General features: G+C 44.1%; 1 protein-coding gene and 1 long non-coding RNA gene across 24 annotated transcripts in view; one reads left to right on the top strand and one right to left on the bottom strand.

The window, feature by feature from the left end:
• Nucleotides 1-25000, bottom strand: part of LOC310681968 (serine/threonine-protein kinase PAK 6-like) — a 46399-nt gene extending 21399 nt beyond the window's left edge. The window contains exons 1-4 of one of the 19 annotated variants that reach the window (XM_083450203.1): nucleotides 24353-24950; nucleotides 12078-12139; nucleotides 2969-3121; nucleotides 732-940 (exon numbers count right to left, since the gene is read on the bottom strand). In XM_083450203.1, coding sequence (XP_083306329.1) covers nucleotides 732-935 — 204 coding nt within the window. In that variant the 5' untranslated portion in view covers nucleotides 936-940; nucleotides 2969-3121; nucleotides 12078-12139; nucleotides 24353-24950. Of the gene's footprint in view, nucleotides 1-731; nucleotides 941-2968; nucleotides 3122-3294; nucleotides 3459-3517; nucleotides 3759-3807; nucleotides 3891-6583; nucleotides 6912-12077; nucleotides 12140-12725; nucleotides 12925-13030; nucleotides 13197-13258; nucleotides 13432-24352 lie in introns of those variants that run through there. The other 18 variants (XM_083450206.1, XM_083450205.1, XM_083450204.1 and 15 more) reach the window with 18 other exon arrangements.
• On the top strand, nucleotides 3929-27687 carry LOC310682521. 5 transcript variants are annotated; one of them, XR_014513930.1, is made up of 4 exons: nucleotides 3929-4055; nucleotides 7924-7999; nucleotides 19577-19722; nucleotides 25409-27686. It is a non-coding gene; the product is annotated as an uncharacterized lncRNA (long non-coding RNA). The 5 variants fall into 5 exon arrangements; XR_014513931.1 differs by lacking the exon at nucleotides 3929-4055 and adding an exon at nucleotides 4912-5021; XR_014513932.1 differs by lacking the exon at nucleotides 3929-4055 and adding an exon at nucleotides 6865-6985.

Consider the following 27687-nt stretch of genomic DNA (forward strand, 5'->3'; position numbering starts at 1 on the left):
AAATAGACACCCATGGCAAACATCCAGCTGCGAAAGCCTGTTGGAGCAAAGATGTCTTCAATTGTTTCCGGAAAGTGTGGATAGTGGGTGCCTGTTCTATCTCAACAGGAGGAGTGTTCCACAGAAAAGGGGCAGTCGCTAAATAGGCCATTGAGTCCAGCTTCCCGTTCTCACAGTAGCTGAACAGTTGCTGAACAGCAAGCAGGATCTGACCAGCAAGAGCCGTCTCCCCTACTGTAGTGTCCAGCAACTGGCATTCAAAAGCATTGCTGCCTCCAACTGTGAAGGCAGAGCAAAGCCGTCATGGCTAGGAGTCACTGGTAGCCCTCTCCTCCATGAATATGTCTAAGCCATCCAAGTTGGTAGCCATCACCTCCTCTTGTGGGAGCCGGTTCCATAGTTCAACTATGCATTGCATGAAAAATTACTTTCTTTTATCTTTCCTGAATTTTCTAACACTCAGCTTCATTAGGTGTCCACGAGTTGAGTACAAGAGAAAAAGGAAGAACTTCTCTAGCCACTTACTCCATGCCATGCATAATTTTATAAACTTCTATCATGTCACCTCTTACTTGCCTTATCTCTGAACTACAAAATCCCACACCTTGCAACCATTCTTTATAAGGGAGTTGCTGCACCCCCTCCATATCTGACAAGCTGAAATGTACAGGAAGGGACTATTTAATTCAGATTCCAGAAGATTGGGGAGAGTTCCGATATTTCATCCTCACCTTCATAGGCTGAAGCTGCACCCGGGTGATTCTTGAAGGGTCTACGACGGGTTTGGGCCGCCTCAGAGTGTCCAAGATATTCTGCCATTGCAGAGGCAGGCCAATAAATTTCCCTTCCTTTGGATCAAACGAGGTGTGCACACGGTGCTCAAAGTTCTGCGGAGCAGAGATCTCGGGGCGTTTCTTCTTTTTCTTGCGGAACATCGTGCCTGGATGAGAAAGATAAAATAAGCTGATTTATTTATTTTTGGACCACAATACAAGAAGCTAGTCGCACGTTCCAACTGTAAGGCTCAGCTGGAGACCCACATTCCCCATCCAGAGCTTTCTCTCTTTTCAGATTTCAGTTGCCTGCACAGCTCTTCAACTTCACAAGGAGCTCTCCTGAGCCTGCTCACTACCACAGTTGGGATATTTTTGCTCTGAATTTGGGTCAGAGGCAGAGCATGAATTCAGTAGGAATAATGTCTACTGTAGCAGCCACAGACTTTTCTGGCAATATTTGCATTATGCATCACACTTCAGTGTCACGCTTACTAACGTGATCGCATTCCATATTGTTCCTCGCAGTCGTCACAGCTAATACCATAGCTCCAAGCAAAAATATGTACCACATATTCTGAATGTATTCTTTGCCATCCTGCCCTATTTTCTGGGGTCAGCGCAGTCCGTAATAGCTGGATGATTATAATACTGCACCACTGTGACATGCTGACTTCAGAGGGAAGTTCATTTTGTCTGCAAACTACATCACGGTGCCCACAAAAGAGCCTAGATTTAATTAATGAACAGGTTTTTAAATGGACAAGATTCAAATGTTGCTCATGAAATACGTAGAGCAGCCATTCCTTCTCTGAAGACAGTTGGGAACCCAAAACATGAGCATCTAAATGGTAAAGACAAAGGGGTTGATGATTAAAGGTAACCTGATTTTCACATAACACTTATTATTATTATTATTATTATTATTATTATTATTTATACCCCGGCCAAAACCGGGCTCAGAGCGGCTAACATCAAATGTATAACACATTAACATAAAATCAGGCAATCAATTAAAATACATCCTATAATCAGATCAGGATCAGAATAAAACCCAATCAGATGGCAACCTGCAGATTAGGGCTGGGAACCTTAAATGCTCACCAGGCCCAACTGTTTGTGCTGAACTTATATGCACCTGTGAGAAAAACTGGGAGGCCACTTTCATTCAAGTTCTTATGAAAGGGGAGAGGGAGTCAGACTGAACCCTGGCCAAAGACCTGGTGGAACAGCTCCATCTTGCACTAAACCATGGTTTAGTGTGAACACACAGGTTCCTGCAGAGGAGATCACAGCAGCTGAGTTCCTCCCCCACAGTTGCAGCCGCCATGCTGCCCAAGGTAATCCATGGTTTGGCTTAGTGTGACATCCAAACCTGGGTTTCTGGCTTTCTCTTGCTCCAGCTGCAGTGGCAGACCACTGGGTCTAAAATTTCAGCAGCACCCTGTGGGACACCAACATTCAGATACACACACCTGCCTCCCATGCTCCATTCTCCCAGTGCGACCGAACCAACCATGCTACCCTAAATCTGCTTCTGCCAGCTGTAACCAAAGTAGTCCACAAGCTGTACCACGGTGGTTTACAGGGGGAGAAGCACAGGAGCCACAATCTCTCTAGAAATCCACACATTTACACTTAGCCAAACCATATAACCACTCAGTCACATGCAAACCGAGCCTATACCACATTACCTTAAAAGGAAAACTGCTGAACTAGCAAACAGTGTGTGAGATGAGCTGGCCACTCTGATCAGCAAACTGGTTGATAAATTCTAGCTCATCTATGTACCTGTCCAATGTATATCACACCTACACAATGACACACACCTGCACAGGTTTGCATTCATCTAGATTTCAGAGTGTCCAGACACAGTGCTGGCACTACTGGGTTATCCTACTTTACATGGTCCCCCTGTAAGGCAGTAAAGCAGTACATTGTGGTACCATACTGCACACACAGATATACACACAAGAACATATGCCCTGTTCTTCTGTTGAAAAACGGCTCCCAGAGTAGTTAACTGCCCTGAGACCTCCGGGTATAAGGTGGTATATAAGTCAATAAAATTAAATAACAACAACAACAATTTACAAAGATCAGTAATAAGACAGTCCCTGTCCTCAGGTTTGCAATCTAAAAGATACAACATAAAAGGAAGATGGAGGGAGGAGGATATAAGCAAGCATAGGTACCAATTCTTAGTTTTTAATTCTTCTAATGACCAGTTGGAATGGTCAAGCAGAGGGCAGTTCATAACACTTTTGGCTTCTTCCTTTTTGCTATAGGTCACTCATGCTTCCACTTCTCCAAAGTTCCCCAGAGATTCCTGTCTATTCTTTAGCTCTCTGCAAAATACAAACAAAAATGGTGTGATGTCGCAGGGGTTCCCTAAAAGACCCTGGCTCCTACCTGTCCACCAAGTCTAGACTTCTCCTTAAGTCCCCCCCCCCCCAACAAATACACACCTGCCTCCACCTATTGAGTTAAGCTCTACTTTTATTCATGATTACATTCATACCTCACTTTTTCTCCCAGGAGCTCAAAGTGACATAAATACTTCTCTTTCTCTCTATTTTATCCGCACAATCACCCTCTAAGGCAGGTTAGGCCGAGAGATCGTGACAGACCCAAAGTTATCCTATAGACTTCATGCATGAGTCAGGATTTTAACTCTGGTCTCCCGGGTCTAGTACTCTAACTGCTACACCGCAACAAAATAAAAAAATTCCTTCCAGTAGCACCTTAGAGACCAACTAAGTTGGTATGAGCTTTTGTGTGGATGCACACTTCTTCAGATACACCACAGGAAGATTATTCTTTTATACAATTCACTATATAAGCCAAAGCCATTGCATGGGGTGAGATATGCTACCCTATATTCCCCCAAACCAAAAGACATTCAGAAATGTAAAGCGATTAACCATATTTATTTATAGAAAATAACACCCAGAAGAACAAGTACAAAACAAGGAACAATGGTTCTGTTTAGCCTAACACACTGACTCCCCCCTGGAAAAGCTATTCTGTCTACCAGCCTTTAAAGCAGTCCTCAATCTCTTTTCCTGTTCCCACTCAACAGCTCCTCTCTCTCTCTCTGCCCAACTGTCTCCTAACTGCCCTTCTCGAGAGATGGAGAGTATTTGTCACTCACTCTGACTCCACTCACCATTCCATCACACACAAACACACCTGCTGTCACTCATTCTTCTGTTAACACTTCTCCTTTCAAATAACTGCCTGAATTTGGTGCTTCATGACAACAAATGGAGGACGATTTTGGTATAAATAGCAATATGCATTTTGGATATGCTCACTGCTTATTACTCCCATCAGCAGGGGTGTCATCTTGAATAAAATATTGGGAAGGGGGCTAGTAAGCCTCACTCCACATAACTGATCACATGCACACCATTTGAATCACAATGCCCATCAACTGCCGGGGGGAGGGCTCAAATAATTTATTGCGGGGGCCAAAAGGACCTCGGCCCCTAGGAGTTGGCTCCTATGCCAATTAGTAAGAAACAAAAGGAAGATAGGAATAAAACTCAATAAGTGGGGGGTGTCAACGTTCTTAAAAAGATCACTGTAGTTTCCTCAGATATACTCCCAGTTAGTGAGGCAATCCATGAGGTAGAGATTGTTCCAAAAGAGTAATTTTCACTACTGTCAACAGCTTCTATTGGACTAAAGCTGGCAATTGGTTCATTGTGGGCGGGAAAGATTGAAGTGTTGACCCTCGAAACAAAAAAATGAGTGCCCACTCCTATGTCTAAAGATGATATATGCCTAGCAATGCTGCTGGTAGCAACAGAAAGATGCCAAGGCACCATGAAGCTTCCATCAATACAAATGAGCTACTAAATGAAAGTGAGTTAGCCAGGAGTCATAAGAAGAGTTCAGGAAGTTGTGCCCTTGATATTAAACAAGTGTCTCAGCTGTCAAGAGAGTATGAGTAATACCTATCATTATCTTGACAAATAGTCTGATGTAGGAAGTAATGAGATTGTCATCTAAAACATTGTCATCTACACCATTGTCCCCAAAGTCCAGTCAGCTGTGGTCCCCCAAGCTATTTTCAATATAGCCTTAATTGTAAAAAAACCCACAAAAAAACACCACCTCCTATTACCTTGGGCACCGAAAGCAGAGTGGCAAGCCAACCAAATGTGCCCTTCAACATCCAACAGAAAGCCCCACCCCAGCACAAAATAAGAAGAACAACAAACAACATAATTAACAGACTCAGTAATTTTGTGATCTTGCTACTTTAAACTTTGCTCTTCCTTTTTCTCCTCACTGGTTATTCCCTTGGAGCCACTCCCATACCAAGGGCCTGGGCACAGAAGGTGAAATGAACCACACTAATGCCACCTTAGCGTGGGAAATTGTGTGACATCTAGTCAAGTCACAGTCAGCCTTTTTGCCACGTTATGGTTTCCCAACAGCTTGCAAATGTCTCTTGCGTGACACATTCAAGGCAGCCCACAGACATGAGACTAACAGTACTAACCCTATGCATATTTACTCAGAAGTCCAATGAGTCAAAAGAGCCTTACTCCCAGGTAAGTGGGTATAACATTGCAATCTCAGTGGCTCTGGATTCCAGCAATAGTGACCATTGCTAGAATCTAATGGTCACTATGGCCAGAACACAGGCCTTATACTGAGCCCAGACCATTGGCCCATTTAGCTCAGTATTTTCAACACGGGTTGGCAGCAGCTCCACTGTGAGAGCAGAATGCTGGCCCAGATGGGCCACTGGTCTGATCCAGCAAGCCTCTTCTGATGTTCTTATCTTACATTTGGCTCATCTACCTGCACTAGCCTAGTGAATTTCTATAACTTTCCCCCCAACTTGCTGCCATGCCTCATTCAAAACATGCATTTGAAACTTCCTTCATTCTCAAAACAAAAGATCAACCAGTGACCAACATGCTAATATTCCTCCAGGTTCCCTTCGGCTCCAACTAATTGTAAGGTTCTTTAGACCCTGGACCATTTATTTCTTCCTTCCCCACACCCCCCAAAACAATGCTTCAGTAATTTCAGATGCTTTGAAAAGAAATGAACGAAGGAACCATGGCTGTGGTGAGCAGCTATTAGCAACAGTGTTCTTCTATGACTCAAAGTCTTCTTGAGTTATGGACTAAACACTTTTACACTGCAGTTGTGGTCTGGAACTCTTGGCCAGCTCTCAAGCCCACACCCACAAAGACTGCCAGAATCCAACCACAATTTCCCCCCAAAAAACACCCAAGGAAGGCAGTTACACCTGCAGATGCAACAGTTACCTGGCTCAGAGAGACACATGGGCACCTTCAATAGCAGACACATATTTGCTCACAAGTAGTGAGGATGTTGAAAACTGCATCCAATTTTGCATTCATAACACCACGGGTTTCCTAGCAGCATTTGTGTTTTATTTCCACCAGCTATCTTAGACCACAGCCTCATACCAGACAGGTGGACATGGTTTAGAAGGTCAGACTAGCAAGATTGCTGGGAGGGGTAGAGACCCACCATGCACAAAAACTGGTTTTAAAGAGAGAGAGAAATATCCTCCTGTTTCAGTTTTAATAACCTGCTTACATTTTGCTGAAGCCACACTGTTCTCCTGCATTACAGTTCTGCTTCCAGCACTCCTGGAGCGTATTTGCATTTCTCTCTCCCCCCCCCCATTTAATATTTTAAAAATTATACAAAAAGCCTAAATCAAACACTTTTTGAGCTAGTAGAAAAAGAACACACAAGAGCAATTTTAATTCACAACTGGATTTGGACCTGGTAAGTAAATGTAAAATGCATACCTGAGGCTTAAGCAATTAGAGAAGGTCCCTTTTTGACATACAGCCTGTACTTCCAAGACACTGACATTTCAGTAACATGCTAGTCTTTAGTCTCTGCTGGCCCCCCCCCGACCTATCCCCCCCACCCCCCGTTTAGTGCTCACATCTGTACTGAGAGAACAGCTACCAGCGGAAATAATCAGTCCCTGCCATAAAGGAAAAGGCGCTCGAGACTGAGATTCTCTCCACGATCCATCCCTGCTGCCCGGGAGCCACGTCAAGATTTTTTCAACTCCGGATATAGCTTTTTCATAGATAATACAATCCCAAAGCCTGTCACATCTCCCAGTGACTGCGAGGAAAAGCACAGCCGGCAGATTCAGAGCAAGAGGGAGGAGGGAGCAGCTGGGAAGGAGGGGCGAGGCAAGAGGGGAGGAAAAAGGGGGTCAGGCACCGTCAGGGAGAGGGGAGTGGGGAGAGGGAGAAGGAAAGGGTCGGGGGCTGGGAGTGGGTGGCCCGGGAAATGGCCAGCCTGCCAGAAGAGATGCCGAGCTACTCGCTCTTGGCACGGGCTCGCTGTGCATCTTAATAGCGGGGATCTAGCGTCACGTTTGCGCTAGCCCCCTGGCCGCACGGTGCGTTTGTGAGCTGTGTGAGAGCAGACCCGTGGAAAAGAATGGGCGTGACTAACAGCTTGGTTCATTTCAATGGGTCTACTCTGAGCAGGGCGACCATCAGATAACGCCCCTGAGCGGGGTTCACCTAATGGAACCCATCAGCTTCATTAGGGATTCTGCTTGCGTAAGGGGGCTTTCTCTGCCCCCCCGCCGCACCCCCCCCCCAAAAATGGCTGGGGGGGGCGGGGTGTCAGGAAAACCCCAGAGCTGGATGCCAGAAGAGAGGGGCGGATTGCTCCATCTGGCAAACTGAAATGCTTGCACAGACTGAACGTGCACCAGAGTCCTAGTTTCTCCCCTCCCCAGGCTTATTAACTTTTCCTCTCTCTTTTTTTCTCCCTCCCCTCCTTCTGTTGTCTTTCCTGCTGCTGAAATTTTCTTTGTAAGTTCTATGGGGCAGGGATCTCCCCCTCTCTTTGCTTATGCTGATCTCTAAAGCCATAGGTGCAGTAACCAGTGGCTTTTTGTGACCTCTTTGCTTTCACTTCCTGCCCTCCAACTGCCCATGGCAGCCATTTTGTGCTGGCACCCACAGAATTTTTGACCAAGATATGAGTACTGGCATTTCTTTCTTTTTTTCACTACTATAACAAAAAGGCACTGGAGGTAACTGTTGTTGTTGTTGTTTATCATTTCTTCTTCTGACAATACTTTTAATTATTTGTTCTAATTTCTTTGTTACAGGCCGAAGAACAAGCATAGTAATAACACCAATCTGAAGGCAGCAGGTGTGAAGAATTAGGAACAAGCTAGATATGAGGTGAGGTTAAATGCATCTCCCACCCCGCCAGTGTGGGGTGGGGCAGGTCAGCATCCAAATTGCATCAGCTGAGAGAGGGGAGCTGATAACTAATAAGAACCCATCAGCTGTGGAGAGGGAATTTAACCCTTCTTCCCCTTTTGTGTTCCTGGAGGATGAACTATCCTCTCAAACTAGTATTTGTGTTGGGAGGAAATCCCACACTGCCACCAATGGAGTGTTTGCCCTCAAAGCAAAAACAAGCATCATACGTGGGATTTTCCTCGACTGCTGCAGAGGAAGAAAGGGTTACATTTCCTCTCTGTGCCAGCCTTGATCTCATTAATTTCCAGCTCTCCCCAATGAATACAGTTTGCTTTTTAAAACAACAACAACAGAACCTCACATGTTAGATGCAAAGTCAAATTTAAGTCATGTGTACTTTTGTTCCTTAGTATATATTGAGGGGGAACAGAAGAAAACGTAAGACTTGCGCCAAATGAAAAAAGGTCCCATCTACTCATTACTGGAGAGATTACTTTCCTCTGGTTGCTAATTATTCAGCAGAAATGATTTCAGATATTTCCCTTGATCCTCATAGCTATAGAGATGCTCCAGATTTCCAGCTATTAAGACCAACATCTCATTAGAAGGCTGATGAATGTTATTGTATTACTGTGCAGGCCAGAGCTGCTATACAGAAAGCAGGAAATTCTCCTGTACACCTGTATTTATATACCCAGTACATTGGTACCTCGGGTTACAGATGCTTCAGGTTACAGACTCCGCTAACCCAGAAATAGTACCTTGGGTTAAGAACTTTGCTTTAGGATGAGAACAGAAATCGTGCGGCGGCAGCAGTGGGAGGCCCCATTAGCTAAAGTGGTACCTCAGGTTAAGAACGGACCTCCAGAACGAATTAAGTTCTTAACCCGAGGTACCACTGTATATTACACTATACCCAGCCTTGCAGACACACAAAAACCATTTGGTATTATCATTATTTATACCTAAACACAGATGTTTGTAGCACCTGGCAGACAAGCAAAAATGTTGGGCCCTTTCCCAGATTTTACCTTGCAATCTAAGATTGGGAGGTGGGGAGGCAGGGAAGATGGAAGCCATGGTTTGGCATTCGAAGGAAGGTTCCTACAGTACATGTGGAGGCAGCTGGGATGACTGAATTCCTTAGTCCAGAGCTGGGGGACCTTGTAGCCCTCCAGAGATGTTCTGAACTACAGTTCCTATCGCCCCAACCAATGGCTGGATATTACGATCCGCAGGACTGCAGGTACCCCATCTCTGCCTTACTCCATTGAAGAGCCAGGATGTTGTACATTTCTTTTGCCTCCTTACTGGGGGGAAAATTCTTTCAGCCACCTCCGTCACAATGTACAGTCACTTTTTGTTTGAATGTTGCATTTTATGGCTTTCTCCCCAATAACGACGCTCTGCTCCTGGCATTTTAAAGATGCCAATGGCACTGCAAACTGATGATGGAATGCTCTAAATCCTTTTGTGGACACAGATTACCATTCCATTAGAAACAAGCTTAAGAGGGAGACAGAGAGTGAGTGAGAAAGAAAAACTATTTGCTATATTGCTGGGTGTATTTGGGGACAGACGAGAAAGAAACTGCAAGAGTGCAGTGTCTTGTGAAAAATTATACCAAGAGGGCTGAAAGGGTAAAAATATATATATATAAATGAAAGCCAAAACTGCCTTGTTGTTGTTTTGTTCTTTTCTCATTTTTAAATGAATGGCATCTGATGGCTAGGGGGTATGTTGGCTCTTAATAATATGAATGGCAAATTCCATTTAGTGAGCCTGTGTGTTTCTGTAGATAAAATCTTAGGGTGTGGACAAATGAAATGATTGGAATATTCTGAAAGTGACCTCTCTGAATGTGGCCTTGCTGTGATCTAGGGATGGGCAACCTCTCCCAAGCTCACCTCAGCTTGCCTTGGAATAGAGCTGAGTTGGAACTTCCAGGAATAACTGTTTGCTTTGGAAAGGTGGTGGTGGTGGAGGAACCATAGAATTGCAGAGTTGGAATGGAACCCATGGTTCAGCCAGTTCTGCTCCTTGAAATGCAGAAATCACTGCTAAAGCTTCCAGTGAAGGAGTCTATCAGTCCAACTGCCCAGCAGCTTTTACCATCAGAAAGTTCTTGCTAAAGTTTAGTCAGAATCTGCTTTCTTTGAATCCATTGATTCAGGTCCTACCCTCTAGAACAGTAGAAAGCATGCTTGCTCCATCTTCCATGTGACAGCCCTTCAGATTTTGAAGATGGCTATCATATCACCTCTCAGTCTCCTGTTCTCCAGGCTAGACATCCCTAACTCCCTCTTCTAACATCCTTCTTAAATTGTCATGACCAGAACTGGACTCGGTACTCCAGGTGTGGTCTGACCAAGGCAGAATAGAGTGGTACTACTACTTCCATTGATCTGGACACAATACTTATGTTTATGCAGCCTAAAATAGCATTAGCTTTCTTTTTGCTGCATCACACTGTTAATCATGCTAAACTTGTGGTCAACTAAGACCCCTAGGCAGGGGACGTTCCTGGGTTTGAACCTGTGACTTTTTGCATACAACACCATGTGCTGTACCCCTGAGCCATGGCTCTTTCCCCCAAAGCTTTAGCCCCACAGTTTCCCTCAGTTCCACAGGACTGATGGCAAGTATAACTGCTCCTATCAGTTTTGGAGAGGCCCATGGCTGCTCTTAAATATTGGCAGAACAAATTACAGATCTCACATGTTGCGTGTAGTTAGAATGGGCAACACACAGAAGCAGAATGCAGAGAAGCCTTGAACTGGTACAGATGTTGTAATCCAGCAAACTGTTTGCCAATATGTCTTACGCTATATTTTACAACCAGCCATTGCTAATGATTGCCAATCTCCTACACATACAATGTACCAATTCAGCATTTGCACATAAAATTTCATCACTTAATGACTGCAAGTGATAGTTTCCATGGGTGAAACGGCTATCATCAATGAAACAGTACACACAGAGCGAGCTTTCATGTCATCGCAAATCACCTGAAACACAGTATCTTTTAACAGAGGCCATTATGTACATGCCTCTCACTAAATGCTTGGGGGGGGGGGTTACCCCTGGGCCCAACTTTGTCACAGGAGACTCTGGTGGGCTTGGAGTGCCTATCTCCAGCTATACCTGGTTTGCCAACTATGGCCTGCTTTTGAATAGAGATGACTTGGCCACTGTACTCCATGTTTGGATAGCTTCCAGACTAGATTATTGCAATGTGCTATACATGGGGCTGCCCTGGAAGACAGCTCAGAAACTTCAGCTGGTCCAAAATGCAGCAGCCAGATTACTGGTTGGGGGTTCCATTTTGAATGTGTATAATAACCCCTGTGTTAACACAGCTGCGCTGGTCAGCAGTTCATTTCCAGGCCCAATTCAAAGTGTTCACATCGATGGATGAAGCCCTAAATGACTTAGGCCCCAAATATCTGAAAGACTGCTTCCTTCCCAACAGACCCTCTTAGGTGTTAAGATCAGCCCTCTTGGTAGATCAACTGCCCTCCGAGGTCCAGGATGGGTGAAGCCGTTGATGTGTTTGCAGAACAGTGGAGCTTTTGTTTCGCCAGCTTTACACAGCGCTGGCCTTTCCATTAGGGGGTGGAGAGCGGCAGCAAGGTGCTGAAGGAAAGATCTCACCACTCATGCTAGCCTGCAATGTGCAATGGAGGATGCTATCATGAGAACATAAGGAGAAGCTGCTGGATCAGGCCAATGGCCCATCTAGGCCAGCATCCTGTTCTCACATGCCTGTGTGAGACCTGCAAACCGGGCATGAGCGTAACAGTGCTCTGCCTACATGCGATTCCAGCAATTGGTATTCAGCAACATGTCTTGGGCCAACTCCTATGGACAACCTTTTCCCCAAAACACATACACAACAACTGCACCTCTCTGACCCTTTGCATCAGACCTTATCTTATGTGTATGGCAGCGAGAGGTACACAGCACACACAAAATAGGTCCTACATTTTAAACGCCTGTCTCCTTATCCTGCTCAACTTTCCCAGCTCCATGGCATTTAGAAGTTTTCACTCACCAGGTGAACAGTCCGCTGTCTCTTCTCTGTTCGGCCTCAAATCAGGCTAAATCCTTAATACCCTGGCAAAGAAGAATACACAGCAGTCAGCAAATGTTACCAAACAATTCTCATGTGGGACAAGTAATTATATACACACAGACACCACAACATGTGGCAATTACCTTTGGGTCACGGGAGATGTGGGTTGGCATCTCCTCTAAAATCATACAAAAGAGTTTCAACTACGTTTTGTCAATTTTCCTTGATAGTTTAAAATTAAATCTGGATTGCGCACGATTCCAGGAGATACGGCAAGTGTATGCCAGGCATATAGGCAGGGGCCTTCTTAGTAAATTTGAAATAGGTGGGTGTGGGGTTCCCCCCCCCCCCCCAGGCAGAAGGTCCTCAGAAGACAGATGATTATGTCTTGCATACATAGAGGCAGCAGGCAGACACGTTTCTTGCATGCTGACTGATTTCAGAAGAATCAGTTGGAGCATCTTTTAACCCCTTCCCCTCTCCTTGTCAGTTTCATCCATGCAATTTTCCTTCCACGTATTCTGACAGTTTACAGAGTCGGCCCCCACCCCCAATCCTACCCCACCCACCCACCAGACAGACACCACATCCCCACCCCACCCCCGTAAACGGCGTTAACAGATATACTTGCAGGTCCACCTCCCACAGGTCTTGAAAATGACAGGGTGCGAAAGGAGATCAGGGTGCATCAGGAATGATGCTGGTGAGGACTGTTCCAAGGGAGAAGGAATAAAAGACTGCTAGCAAACTCTACTTCTGCCATTGAGCAAAGCTGATTGGTGGATGGTTGTTGCCGGGTTACAGGAGTGAAGATGGAGTAAAGGCCTTCCCAAAGGAGTTCAGCTTTCAGTTTTCTTCCCCCCACCCACCCAAGAATAATCCCTGAAGGGGGAGAAGCTGCAGAAGCCGTGCAAACTGCTCCCCGCCCTCACCGTACAAGCACATCAATGCTCAGCATATTCCTCCTTGGCACTCTGTTGTTTTTTTCTTTTATCTCTTTTTTTTTAATGCAGCTCTGCGTACGAAGAGTTAATCCTCAGCAGCAAAGCAACTGGAAAGCGAAGATGTTAGTTGAAACTGACAAATCCAGTCCTCCGTAAGCAGCCAGCAAATAGGATGCGAGAGCAGCAATCAGAAGTCAGTCTCATAAATAAGCAAACCTGGTTGTGCCGCTCCCCAACAGGAGGAAGGCTCCTTTACTCCAGGGCTGCCGCTGCCACCTGAGAGCAAAGTAGGAACTCAAGTTCACGCAGAGTTCCTTGCTGACGCTCCAAAAGAAAACTTAGGAGAGAATGACAGAAGGGGAGCAGAAGAGTGGAGGAGAAGGGGGCGGAGGCCTGCCTGGCGTGTTTGCGCAGGGCTCCCGTTCACCTAGCGAGGAGTTTGACTTCGGGGCGTGGCCCTGCAAGCACACAGGAGCGCGTTGCAAAGGCACGGATTTGAATTTTAACGAACCGGATAATGCTGACATTGGGATTTGCAGGGCATGAGTTTTCCACTCCAGTGTCCACATCAGGGTTTGCAGCCAAAGTGACAGGTTGAGAATCTCTGGCTAAGGTGCTGAGATTTCGTCCCCTCCAACATTACTCTGATGGAAATAGGGACAGCCTATTCAATAATAATAATAATAATAATAATAATAATAATAATAATAATACAGTGGTACCTCGGGTTAAGAACTTAATTCGTTCCGGAGGCCCTTTCTTAACCTGAAATTGTTCTTGACCTGAAGCACCACTTTAGCTAATGGGGCCTTCTGCTGCTGCACCGCCAGAGCACGATTTCTGTTGTCTTCCTGAAGCAAAGTTCTTAACCTGAGGTACTATTTCTGGGTTAGCGGAGTCTGTAACCTGAAGCGTATGTCACCTGAAGCGTATGTAACCCAAGGTACCACTGTAATAATATTAATATTATTATTAATAATAATAATAATAATGTGGTACCTCGGGTTAAGAACTTAATTTGTTTTGGAGATCTGTTCTTAACCTGAAACTGTTCTTAACCTGAAGCACCACTTTAGCTAATGGGGCTTCCTGCCACCGCCGCGCAATTTCTGTTCTCACCGTGAAGCAAAATTCTTAACCCGAGGTACTATTTTTGGGTTAGTGGAGTCTGTAACCTGAAGCGTCTGTAAACTGAGTTACCACTGTAATAATAATTACTATTTATACCCTGCCCATCTGACTAGCTTGCCCCAACCACCCTGGGCGGCTTCCAACATATATAAAAACATAATAAAACATTAAGCATTAAAAAAAAGCAACCCTTCCCTATACGTGACTGTCTTCAGATGGCCCTGGGGTTGGATAACGCCTCCAACATTTCTCTGACGAAAATAGGGATGTCCTAAGGAAAAGGGGGGCATTCTGGGATCAAATCAGAAACCAGGAAGGTTTCTGTAAATCCAGGACTGTCCCTGGAAAAAGGGGACACTTGGAGTGTCTGAGATTTGTGAGTGGGTACTCCGATGTGGTTGCACACCTAGTGGTGCCATTGGGGAGAGCTGGGGGGGGGGGCAGATGTCTGGGAACCCGCTACACAGCAGAATAAGCAGGAGGGCTCCCTAGGGCAACAGGGCTGGCTTATTGTACTTTGAAGCCATTCACATTGCCGTCTAAAGAGAGACTCTTTCCCCACCCCTCGCCCGCTGCATGGCAGGTAAGTTCAGGATCCAAAACCCCTGCACTGCTGTGCACAGACCTTCTTAGCTGACTGACCTACTAAAACTTTGCTGAGATCATTAGCTCTTCTCTCTCCCAATCCCCAGAGCCTCAGGGCCTTCGAGCCTTCGCTATCCCTAATGAATCTTGACATTTCTTCACCATGTCACCCAGCTCGCAAATTTCGAGACCAGCCCTGAATTTCCTAGCTATTGCCTAGCAGAAGCTGTCTTGCTTGTTGATATAAATATATATTAGGAGGAGGAATAATAATTAATGCCTTGCAAATCCACACAACACATGATCTGGTTTAAATGCTCTGAGAGTCTGTGTAGGCTCCTAGAAATGCACCCAGCCCCCCAGCCCCAGCAAGCCAAGTACACGGAAGATACTGGAAATGCGCCTGAAGTGAGATAAAAGTTCAGAGTTCACGTCATCCAAAGCCATCGGCAAATAAGAGAGGCCTGGTTTATTTGCAAGGATCTAATGCAAACAATGGACACTGCACACAAAAGCACTTAGGTCCAAAGACCTCAGATAGAACGCCTCAAGGTACACATAGTATCTTGTCTATTGATCTCAGGTCTCACAAGAACAGCACATTCACTCTGCTCAGTTAACTCCATCCAGCTTTTTAAGAAAATAGAGAGTCATGCTTTTCGGCCTTGTTTTTAGGAAAGTACAGGACTTGGCTTCTTTCCAGACGCTGCTCTTTACCCAGTGTCCTTGGGAAAGTCACTTGAGCCCATCTGCCTCTGTACAAACTATTCAGTGCACAAATATTCAGGCCCTTAGTACACTAACATGAAGCATGAGCCATATGGAGCTGGGAAGATGCTGATGATACTGGTGATATTGATGCTTTAAAAAGACCAGTGTTAATCTAACCTCCCTGTAAGCTTTCTGCAAACCAATCATGATGAATGCTAAATAAACAGGTTATCTAGAGGCACCCATGGATGAGGCTCAAGTTGCACTGCATTTTATTTATGCATTTATTAAAAATACAGATTTCCAATACTAATTCAGTTCTGCAAGTATAATTTTTAATTGGTGCTTTGTAGTTGTTATGCACATAAAACTGGGCCATGGAAAGGACTTTACCAGCTGGCCTGGATTTGTTAGGCCACTGTAAGTTAAAGTAACCCTCAAAAATTAGGCTTCCAGGAGCACACGTAAGCACAAAATTGCTGCAAGAAGTCAATTTACAGTAGAGAGAATGGCTGTGCCATCTTTGGTATTATTGTCTTTACAGAGCAGCCTTCCATATTATTATCTATTGTCTGCACTGCAATAGTCACAGAGATCACTATCAAAATAATGGCTACGTGTTCTGTCATCACTCTAAAAGCTTGACTGTGGGGGGGGGGTTGGGGGGGGTAACAAAAGGCATCCTCATTCCACATCTCTGACATGGGGAAACCCGACTTTCATTTACGTGGGTGCCAGTGAGAGATATTAGTGTTCAGGATTGTCACTGAAGGAATGTGACAATATATAGAAGAGCAAAATACTTAAGACAAAATTGTTTAAGGACCTAACCACACTAGAAAACCTTGCAAGAAAATGACTCCACATAAAGCCTTTAGTGTCCTGTTTTTGGCAAGGCATTGAAACAGAAGCTATCCCATGATTTACAGTAGTAACTATCCAAACATTTGAGCAATGTTTTCTGTAGATAATATTGTCCAAGTTTGGTCAAAGGCCAATTCTATACTCTCTTTCAACATGTTGCTAAAATAAATAAGCCATGCAGGTTGTTGAATAAGCAGAGAGCAACTCCCATCGCAGAAGCGTTCCAATTTGTGTAATCCCATTTCCCACTGAATCCGGTATCAACAATTTCCTTCCAGTTATTATTGGCTTGAGATTTCACTCTGAAAGTCAACAATGTCAGGAGTGCCTGGAGAACATATCTGGGTGCATTTTAGACTACCCTAATCTTCACAACACACGATGTGAAAGCAAGTCCTATTGATCTCAGTGCTCTAAATTTCCAAGCAACATGTTTAGGCATTAGGTTTCAGCATTTAATTTCATACAAAATCCCATGAATTGGGATGTGTGTTGAACTTTAAAATGCAGGCAACTTATTCAGGAATGGTGAAGCAGGTTTGAGAGCGAACATGCATCCTTGGCATAGAAAAGGGCTCCCTGATCTAGTATTTCACATGGTGATGTCTCATTACAAGTTATAAAGTTCAAAGTGCTTGTATTGACATATAAAGTCCTACGCAGCTTAATACCTTGATACTTACTAGCTTGTCTGCTCCAGATATAGCAGCCTATATACATTAAGATCAGGTGGCAACACCCTTTTAACTGCACCCGTGTGCTATTTGTGTGAGGGCATTCTCCATAGGGTATCCCAGTTACGCAATGCCGACCCTTACAGATGCAGCCGCTGCTGACCATAATAGGTTTAATGCTTCTTTTGAAGATATTTCTATTTACTCAGGCATTTGGATGATTTATTGGGAAGCGATTTCACCTTCACTGAACTGGATTGTGACTTGATTTATATTTATTGTTTTTGTTTGTTTTAAGACTGCATGATGATGATGTATTTGTGCTTGGTGTTGTTCCTCTGTCTAAGATTTATTTTAATGAAAATAGGACCAAAAAATGCCATTAATAATAATAACATAGTAATAATAATTTATTATTTATGCCCCACCCATCTTGTAAAATCATTGCAGGAGATCTTGGGGTCCTTACCAGGCCCCGATGGTGCAGGTGGTTCTGATAAATTGCAAACAATCTGAAAGAATATCCTGCTGCTGTTTTCTGCAAATGCAATAGAGGCGGTGAAGAAGGTCCTCTTCACCATCGCTATCACCACTTTGTATGCTCGACGCTGAGCTCTAACCTGTGTCCGGTCAAATTTAGAATGAGTTTTCCTCCACCGGCGTTCTAGCCGTCTCAACGAGTGTTTCATTGCCCTCAGCTCTGAGGAAAACCATGGGGCTGTCCAGGCTCCATGCAATCAGAGAGGGCACTTTGGAGCCAGACAGTCAATAGCCCTGGTTAACTCCGCATTCCAGCGGGCCACCAGGGAATCAGCTGAAAGGCCATCACATTTATCCCATCAACATGGGATAAAACGTCACCTACCACTCTCTGGAAATAAAAACTTAGAAAACTGTGTTCGCATCATGGGTGAAGAACTTACTTCATTTTGCCTTAGAATATTACATCTGCTACAAAGGGGCATATTTCCCCATTTGAGCTTTCTCCCCTATGTGTCTAGAATTGTTAAGGAAGCCTGTGAATAGAGATTGCAGTAATATTGAATCTGTTAAGGTGCTATGTACCTAAGCCATATTTAGAGCAGACCTACTGAAATCAATGCACTTAAGCCTTCCCCAAGTATGACTATCGCTGAATATCAACCTTAATTCATAACACTATAGGCTGTAATTTAGTGTGGGGCACAGATTACATGGAATTTGTACTTTCTGAATTGAAAAGAGAGCAATCAAAGCAAGAACCTGTCCCTTTTAAAGCATTCATGGGACATAATGAATACTAGAAGACTGTCAATAAGACAACACAGATGCTACTTAATGAGGCAGAATCTCTGGGGGAATCTTACTGAGCCTACAGTAATCAAGCTGCCATTATTAACTTATAAAAACACAGAGGCCTCTGCCTCTAATTCAACCTTAATAAAATCACCATAGCAGCCTCGAGGAATAAAATTGCTCAAAATATTTAGTTGATAATATAGATCACTAATTCCCAAAGGCTCGGGGTAAGTAAAAATAAAATGAAATTAAAAAACAAACATAAAACTATTCCATTAAAATTGCAATTAAGCTGCAAATTTAAAATCTCAGAAAATGCGAGCTCTTCTCTCCCCAACATGTTGGTTCAGACTCTCGGGCTTCAAAAGCCAGTCTTAATGAACAGAGTCTCCCAGGGTTCCGAACAAAGCTTAAGACTTGGGACATGCATTTCCAGCACTGGTTGACATCTGGAAGAACAATTCACTACAGACAATTTTATCATCCCTTCATGTCAATTCAAAAACTGATACTTAAATGGAGATTAAAAAGGTAAAGGTGAAGGGACCCCTGACCATTAGGTCCAGTTGTGACTGACTCTGGGGTTGCGGCACTCATCAAATGTTGATCAAGGTGGCTAGGGCAAACTAGTCAGATGGGCAGGGTATAAATAGTAAAAATTATTATTATTATTATTATTATTATTATTAATGTCCCTATTTTCATCAGAGAAATTTTGGAGGGTATGTAAATGTGAGATGTGCAGGGAGCGGGCAGGTGGTACAACTACTAGCTTCTAGCAGATATAAGAAGTGGAACTAGGAATCTGCAAGTAATCTTCGAAACTATGTTAAGGGACAGTTTCAAGCTCTGTACCTTCTTAGTCCCATGAAATCAATGGAATCCTCTGGTTGTTGGCTGCCTTTTAGCAAACACCATCACTTTTGGTAACAGTCGGTGGGCACTTGGATGGCACAAGGAAGGAAGCAGGCAGCTAAACCAAGCCTGCTGCCATCAGTTGTGCCATGCTATTGGCATTCTGTGCTGAAAAACAACCACCTTCTTAATAGCCAGTTTAGATATAAGAAAAGCAACAAAGAAGAGCTCCAGAGCTCACAAATCTCACCAAGGGATAGATCATGATCTCTCCACAAATTGCCGCAGAACTACAAGACACCCACTTTACCTAATTTACCTAATGTCTGAACTGGTTCTCAGCAAAGCAAGACTTTCTTTTAGGATGCTTTGTTCTAGATCTACATCCTTAGAAGATGCCTGCTTTGATTTAAGGTTGCCAAATCTTCATCCACAGAGTTTATCCCTGGCATTTTAAACCAGGGGTGGCGGACCTGTGAACCTCTAAATACTCTGGACTCCAGTGCCCATCAGCTCCAGCCAACATAGCCGTGGTGAGGAATGATGGAAGTTAAGAGTCCAACAGCATCTGGAAGGCTACAGGTGAGACATCCCAGAGCATGTCCTCCAGATAGACTACGGAGATTATTCTGCCCCACCTACTTTCCTCTCACATCTGCCATGTGTAAACAACAACAGCAACCTAGAATCCTGCTCGTTACTACAAGGGAATGTAAGCAAAGAGGCTGGCAGAGGAACAGGGGAGGGAGTACAGTATTAACATCCTCTCTTGCTGCTTTTGATTTTACTGAAATAGACCAAAGGATAAAAAGCTGTAAAACGAACCAAACATATAATTGTGGGGTTTTTAAAATTATGTTATGTATTTTGTGTTTTCATTTTGTATTTTTATGTTGTAGACTGCCCTGTGGTCTTCAGATGAAGGGTAGTATAATAATAATAATAATAATAATAATAATAATAATTATTATTATTATTATTATTATTTCAAAATCAAGACTGCTACATTTAAATGATAGTGGCAGAGGGAGGAGATTGGCACTATTCTCAGGGAGCAACTTCAACAAGAAATCCTACTCGGTCTTACTGCATGACTGAATATTGTTTAAAATAGAGACAGGGAACCCTCCAAATGTTGTTGGACCTCTCCAATTCACATCAGCCCCAGCCAGCACAGCCAAGAGCCAGGAGGAACGTTGCAGGATGTAGCTCAGCAACATCAGAAGGACCACCATTTCTTTGTTGCTGCATTAAAATTAGTTGTATCCTAGCAAGAGAGTAAGACGCGGGTGGCGCTGTGGGTTAAACCACAGAGCCTAGGACTTGCCAATCAGAAGGTCGGCGGTTTGAATCCCCGCGACGGGGTGAGCTCCCATTGTTCGGTCCCTGCTCCTGCCAACCTAGCAGTTCGAAAGCACGTCAAAGTGCAAGTAGATAAATAGGTACCGCTCCGCTGGGAAGGTAAACAGCGTTTCCATGTGCTGCTCTGGTTCGCCAGAAGCGGCTTAGTCATGTTGGCCACATGACCCGGAAGCTGTACGCCGGCTCCCTCGGCCAATAAAGCGAGATGAGCGCCGCAACCCCAGAGTCGGTCACGACTGGACCTAATGGCCAGGGGTCCCTTTACCTTAGCAAGAGAGTCAGAGTTAGGGAGCACGCCCTAAACCCATCTCCATTCTCAGACTTTCCAATCCAACCGAGATAGAACACAACACTGGGAATCAGCAGATTGTCCTAGAAAGACCTTTCGCATTACTTTAATATCTACCTGGACACCTGGTTATTATCCTGATTCTTCAGTTTGATAATGACAGCACTGCAGCATCAGTGACAGCCCTGCCTACAACCTGAATGGTTCAGTAGGAAATGAAAGGAGATCAGCAGAGACCAGCTGAAATGTCTTTGCAAAATTCAGCTTTGAACTGTATTTGAACTTGGCGCCATGAGAGTTCACTCTCTGATTCTTCCACCAGGTAATCCACACACACACACCCTATCCACCTCCCACGCTGTTTGCGACATCTATGCCACCGTCTCTCACACATCCCCTTGAGAGGTCTTATTCATGGCTGGTTCAAGAGGTGTTGCTAACAATTACTCACAGATACAAATGGCCTTTAATAACCTGCGCTCTAATTCCCTAGATTTCACCAGTTTCTTTAGCAGAGAGCAGCAATCAATATTAATTAAGAGCACGTGGTTCTGGCCTGTCAAGCTGTTGCATCCCAAAGGAACATTAACGCTGTTCCTCTTAATTATCCCGCTCTCCCTAGATAGCAGAAATCTAGGTCCACAAAGTGAACCAAAGGAGAAAGCATGGAAATGGCTAGAATAAAGAATTGTGACCTTTTTAGTGAGGCAGCCAAGTTGCCAAGAAGGACACAGAGGGCTCCTCTACCTCGAATGGTTATAACCAAAATAGAAATTTCAACAGAGGCTAATTTTTCTTTCATGTATGAAAAGTTCCAGCTTTCAACATTCCCTCTTCTACACAGCCCTGTTTTCCATTGCGCTGTTCACACTCAGGTGTTACTGAAGTCCCATCACTCTGACCATTGACCACACTGTTCAAGCTGTTGGGAACTGGAATCTAACAGCATCTGAAGGCCCAGAGGTTCCCCACATCTTCCTTTCCTTTCCCTTTCCCTTTCCTTTCATAAATTTGTATACTGCCCTATACCCATAGATCACAGGGCAGTTCACAACATAAAATCACAATACAAAATACATACGGATCAGGACCACAATACCTCAAGGACCGCCTCTTTCCATATGAACCTACCCGGACCCTGATATCATCTTCTGAAGCCCTCCTTCGTGTGCCCTCTCCTCAAGAGGTCCAGAGGGTGGCAACATGAGAATGGGCCTTCTCTACAGTGGCTCCTCATCTGTGGAATGCTCTCCCCAGGGAGGGTCACCTGGCACCTTCATTATACACCTTTAGGCGCCAGGAAAAAATGTTCCTTTTTAACCAGGCCTTTGCTTGACCTGAATGACATCCTATGCCCTTTTAAAATGTGGCTTTTGGGGGAGAGGTTGTTATTGGGTTACTTATTTTGATTTTATATATTGTGATCTTTTCTGTGAACTGCCCTGAGGTACAGGGGGTATCACGGCTGGATTTAGGTTTGATGAGGCCCTAAGCTCCAGAAGGTAATGGGGCCCTTTATATGTCCAGCTGTCCTTTTCAACAACAAATTGTCACTGTTTATTATGTTGAACATATGCTATATGGTAATTTATGGACCTAATAGGTATCTAAAGCCAATTGCCACTGTTGCTGTATGTAGCTTTTATTTATTTTATTTTTTTAACTTATATTTTGGAAATGTACATCCAGGTTGTTGTTTTTTCTTTAAATTTTTTAGCTTATACGTAAATCCGGCACTGGGCGGTATATAAATTCAATCAATAAAATAAAATAAAATAAAAACCAAAGACAACCAAGGTCACCCAGCAGCTGCATGTGGAGGATCGGAGACGCGAACCCGGTTCCCCAGATTACGAGAATACCGCTCTTAACCACTACACCACACAGTCCGTCCTGAAACCTTTGCAGGGAAAAAGGTGCATGTCCTGATCCTACATCCTCATGAATGCACAATAAAAAGGCCCCAGGTTGAGGAAGGCTTCTCAATACTAAAACTGTCAGACTTTTCAGATCTTGCATGTGAACCTACAAAGCAGGGCAATCCCAATCGCAAAACAGAGAGTTAAGTATTGTGCCCACCAAGTACGTACAGTGGCCTGTCACCATAGCCAAAGATTCACAGAGAACAGAACCTAAATAGATGGATGAAGGATCTCTCGCTGGCAGGATATAAATTATTCCGGACACTTCCACTGTGTGTCTCTGCACCTGCACTGAGCAGACCAGTTTCCCTACATCTAAGTAGATTTCGCTTACGAGAGCACACACAGTTTACAGACTAGTCAGAGAGAGAAATGGAAAACATTTCTAAGCACCGGCATCTCAAAAGTATGTGCATGGATCAAGCAAATGAAAGTGAGGGAGGGAAACAGCATGGAACATATCTATAATCTGTTCTGCCCAGACCAGTGAGCATGTCTGTTCTAACAGCCAGTGAATATATTAGCAGAAACAGAAGTTTAATGGAAGAACGATACAGAAATAAGAATTAATCTGGAACATATTCCCAGTTCTTTAAAAAAAATCAAGAGTCTTGTGGCATCCCAAAGATTAACAAATGTTATTATAGCATAAGCGTTCATGGACTAGAGTTTGTCCACAAAAGCTTACACTATAATAACATTTGTTAGCCTTTAAGGTGCCACAGGGTTCATTGTTATCTTTGCTGCAACAATATACCATGGCTATTGCTCTGGAAACCATTCCCAGTATTTTACTCTCATTTGAAGATGTTCTAATTAATTTCTTTTTAAAAAGAAAAAACACCTCCCCTCCCCTCTGCTCAGACAAGTATATGCAGAGCATTCAAAAAATCCATTATTAAAAACCAACATTGTTTATACCCCTTAAACTCAAAATAATGGCTGTCGGTAACCTTGAATAATCTAGAGAGAGCTGCTTGTTTAGGCTACTGGTTTGGCGCTGTTGGAGGTTCCTAATCTCTTGTTCCTATTATATGGGATCAAACTGCAAAAGAACAGGAGCTATCCAGTTCTCAAGGACAACCATCTTAACCCCACATCTTAAGTACATAAAAGGAACCCATTAGCAGCTTAAAATTATTAGATTTTTTAAAAAGAAATAAAGAAAAGCAGAGCCCCGCTCCCTCCCCCAACACCCACAAACACCTTGATCTCCTATGGTGGTGTGTTCAGCTTACAGAATTTCAGGCTCAACAATTCTTATCTGTTTTCAGTATTCTTCAGTAAAGTCCCTGACCCTTTGGATAAGGGATGTAAACCAATCGGATCCTGTCTGCTGTAGTTTGGCTATAGCTAAAGGCAGCCTTTCTAGGGTTAAAAGTCTTCCCTTCACTTGTTGGTGGTTTTAGGTTTGAAAAGATGGCTCCCATTGGCTGATTTAAATTGTTAAGTCTGAGAAGGGAGCGGCAGCTAATAGCGCAGACAGGTCTGGAACATGACAGCTTCCACTTTTCCCAGGCACACACCACCACCACCAACCCCCCCCCCCCCACACACTTCTACATAAATACTCTTGTTACATGAAGGGGAGCTTCACCCGGACCCTGCTCCTTTACTAGAAGTGGAACTGGGGTCTTACCTTGAAGATCGGCTCCTGCCCTGTGTGCTTCTGCTCTTCAGAAGATTCAGCTTAGTCCCTGCCCATCTCTGACTGCAGGCTGCTGCTTGTCTCAGGAGGAGGGAAACATCCCTCGCTTCAGGCAAAAATTCCCCACAATTCCATCTCTTGAGCTTCAGAAAGATTCTGGTTCAGCATTACACATGCACAGAAATACATCCTCCTCGCAGCTGCTTCCTCACCAACACTCTCCTTGTGCCAGCTTGCCAGCTGCTGTGAAGGAGCAGAGATGAAAATGCCAAACGCCCCCCTTTGCCCAGGCAGGTGTTGAAAAAGCGGGACTCACAAGGAAGCCTCTTCCTTATACGCTTTGGAAAGAATCAGGCCAGAGGTACACTTCGGTTTTTGCTGCGATGACCGGCTCATACCCGACACACCTCATAAGCAATTTTTTAAAATCTTACTTAGGCATGATATTGCGGCAAATCAGAGAATCGTAGAGTTGGAAGGGACCCAAAGGGTCATCTAGTCCAAGCATCCGCTGTTCAGGATCACAACTGAAGAATCCCTGACAGCTTGCCACCCAACCTCTGTTTAAAAACCTCCAACGAAGGCAAGTCCACGCCCCCAATTCCAGTTTTGAGCCAATCCTGTAATCTCAGCAGAGAGAAGATTGGATTAGATCCTGAAAGAGAACTTGTATTCCAGGTTAAGATTTTTATTAAAGCTTTTCTTGATACTGTTCTTAACCTGAGGTACCACTTTAGTTAATGGGGCCTCCCACTGCCGCCGCGCCACCGCCACACGATTTCTGTTCTCATCCTGAAGCAAAATTCTTAACTCAAGGTATTATTTGTGGGTTAGCAGAGTCTGTAACATGAAGCGTATCTAACCTGAAGTGTGTGTAACCTGAGGTACCACTGTATATAAAACTGATGTAAATATTTTTTTTTAAGCTTCAGAAAGTTCAACTAGAATACAGAGTCCTCTCTTAAAGGTAGTTCTTAACACTTACCACCCACAGAAGGTAGTAGTCCCTCCCATTTCTCACCTGGGATCTTTGCTTTCTCCTCCCAGCCTCTCACCCTGAACATGTGTTCTGGAAGCAAGATGAAAGAGACAGTTCGTGTTGTGCAGCCACTGCTACTTTTACAACTGAATCTTGACAGGGCAAAGTTGGTGGTTTGCAGACCACCCTCAGTTGAAACAATAAGTACAATTCCTCCAGGTCTCCAAAACTGGAAACAAGAGGGTCATCAAAATTCAAACGTCAACAACATTGCAAAGGGATTGCTGCCATGAGCAAACAACCCGTGTGGCTTGTGACCCAAGATAAGAGGAAGCCTTATCACCCCGAAATGCTCCTGTGCACTTTTCCATCTAACAAGGGACAAAATCCTCCTGGGCAGGGACCCGTGTCACATCTGTATTGTCACTAAATAAATATGGTGGTGATGATAGCAGTCAACTGTCACGTAGCTCTTTCACACCAGTTCTCCTCAGCAAGGCTGTCTTCAGCATTTCCATATCTGAAGGAAAGCATCTGGTGGCAATCCTCCCCTGCTCCTTTGACTGGCATACGCAGATTTTGAGATTAGAGACAGGGGGAAAAATCACACCCCTCTTTGGAATCTCCTGCCTGAAGCAACTCCTTCAGCTTGGTTCATGGCAAAGCCTGCCCTGCAATTTTTAGATTGGCAGATGACCTCGAGGAGGAGCCTGCACCTCTGAGGCTGCGTACCTTTAAGGTACATTTGAAGCACATTCTTTCCCTCAAGGAATTCTGGGTACTGTACTTCACCCTTCACAGAGTTACAATCCTCAGCAACTCTTAGCAAAATTGTTTTGGGGGGGATGTGCTTCAATTCTGCTTTAAATGTATGGTGTTTACACAGCTAATTCAAATTCAGATAACAAATCTAAAGGAGAAAGAAGAGTTTTGAAAGATAGCGCTTCTTATTTGGAGTCTGAGAAGCCAGCCACATCTCACACAGTCACAGCTGATGCTGCGATACATTTCAATTAAGAATATTTCTGTCATGGTATTGCCTTCCGACAAGATCCAAGTTCTCAGCAAGGCCCCAGGTAAAAAAGGAAACTAAAAAATAAAATAAAAACCTTGCATCAGAATAATTTCCTCTCCCATTCAAGTTAAAACCAATAGAACTGCCAAAGAAATATTTCCTCTTTTTCCGGCCTCCTCCCCAGGTATATTTACAACAAAGACAGTTTAGCAATCTGTCAGACACCTTGTACTTTTCTGGAAGAAATTCAGAAGGGAAAACTGGGTTTTCCATTTGATATCCTCACCTGTATGCCCGCAAGTACATATTCTCATGAGCAGTAAGAAACTATAAATAAGGCCCTATGCACATTATACAGTGGTACCTCGGGTTACATGCGCTTCAGGTTACAGACGCCGCTAACCCAGAAATAGTACCTCGGGTTAAGAACTTTGCTTCAGGATGAGAACAGAAATCACACAGTGGCGGCACGGTAGCAGCAGGAGGCCCCATTAGCTAAAGTGGTGCTTTAGGTGTTTCAGGTTAAGAACGGACCTCCGGAACAAATTATGTAAGTAACCAGAGGTACCACTGTAATGTCTGCTGCTAAGCATGCAGTTAGACAAAACTTAGATAGCAATTCTGTAAACATCAGCACTTCATAATAAGTTCAAGTAATGAAGAACTAAGTGTGAATTCTAAGAGAAGGACACTGCCAGACATAAGCAACGTTGCTCATGAAATACTTTTACCTGGGCTAGCAAGCATGTCCTACATTTCTCTGAGTGGAACAGTACAGCACACTCATCCGGGTCTGAAGGGGGGATGAACGGCTGGTCCAAAACTTAAGAGATGAAGAAGTGCAGGAAGCGGAGCGAAAGAAATAACTCCTGAGTGACTCATCTTTGAGTCTTCTGCTTAGTCACCTGTACATCTTCTCTCCAGCTCACCAGAGTGAGCGCAGATGCCCTGCCAATGTCCACCCACTTCTTCGTTTTGACAAGGTTAGTTATTACAAAGAGAGGGGGGAGAAACGAAGAGGGCTTGAGAGATCGGGGAAAGATGAATTTTAAAAAGCTGCGATAATAGAAGCAACCTTTCCAGAGCTGACAGCAGCCCATTTTGCCAGGGCTCCTCCCACACCCCAAGCCCCCGCAGTTTTATTTCTCAATTAAATCATGAATCAACTCGTTCGCTTGAGAGCATTGCATTTCCTAAATGTTGCCTGGTAATTTTGACCTCGTAGGAAGTTGCCATGGGGAAGAGGATGATGTCATTCGCAGGAAAAGCACAGAATTTACACATACAACAGGAACAGAGCTATTTATAAAAGAGCCTACTTCTCCATCCCCC

This window comes from Podarcis tiliguerta, assembly GCF_965153285.1.
Source record: "Podarcis tiliguerta genome assembly, chromosome: 1".
NCBI lineage: Eukaryota > Metazoa > Chordata > Lepidosauria > Squamata > Lacertidae > Podarcis > Podarcis tiliguerta.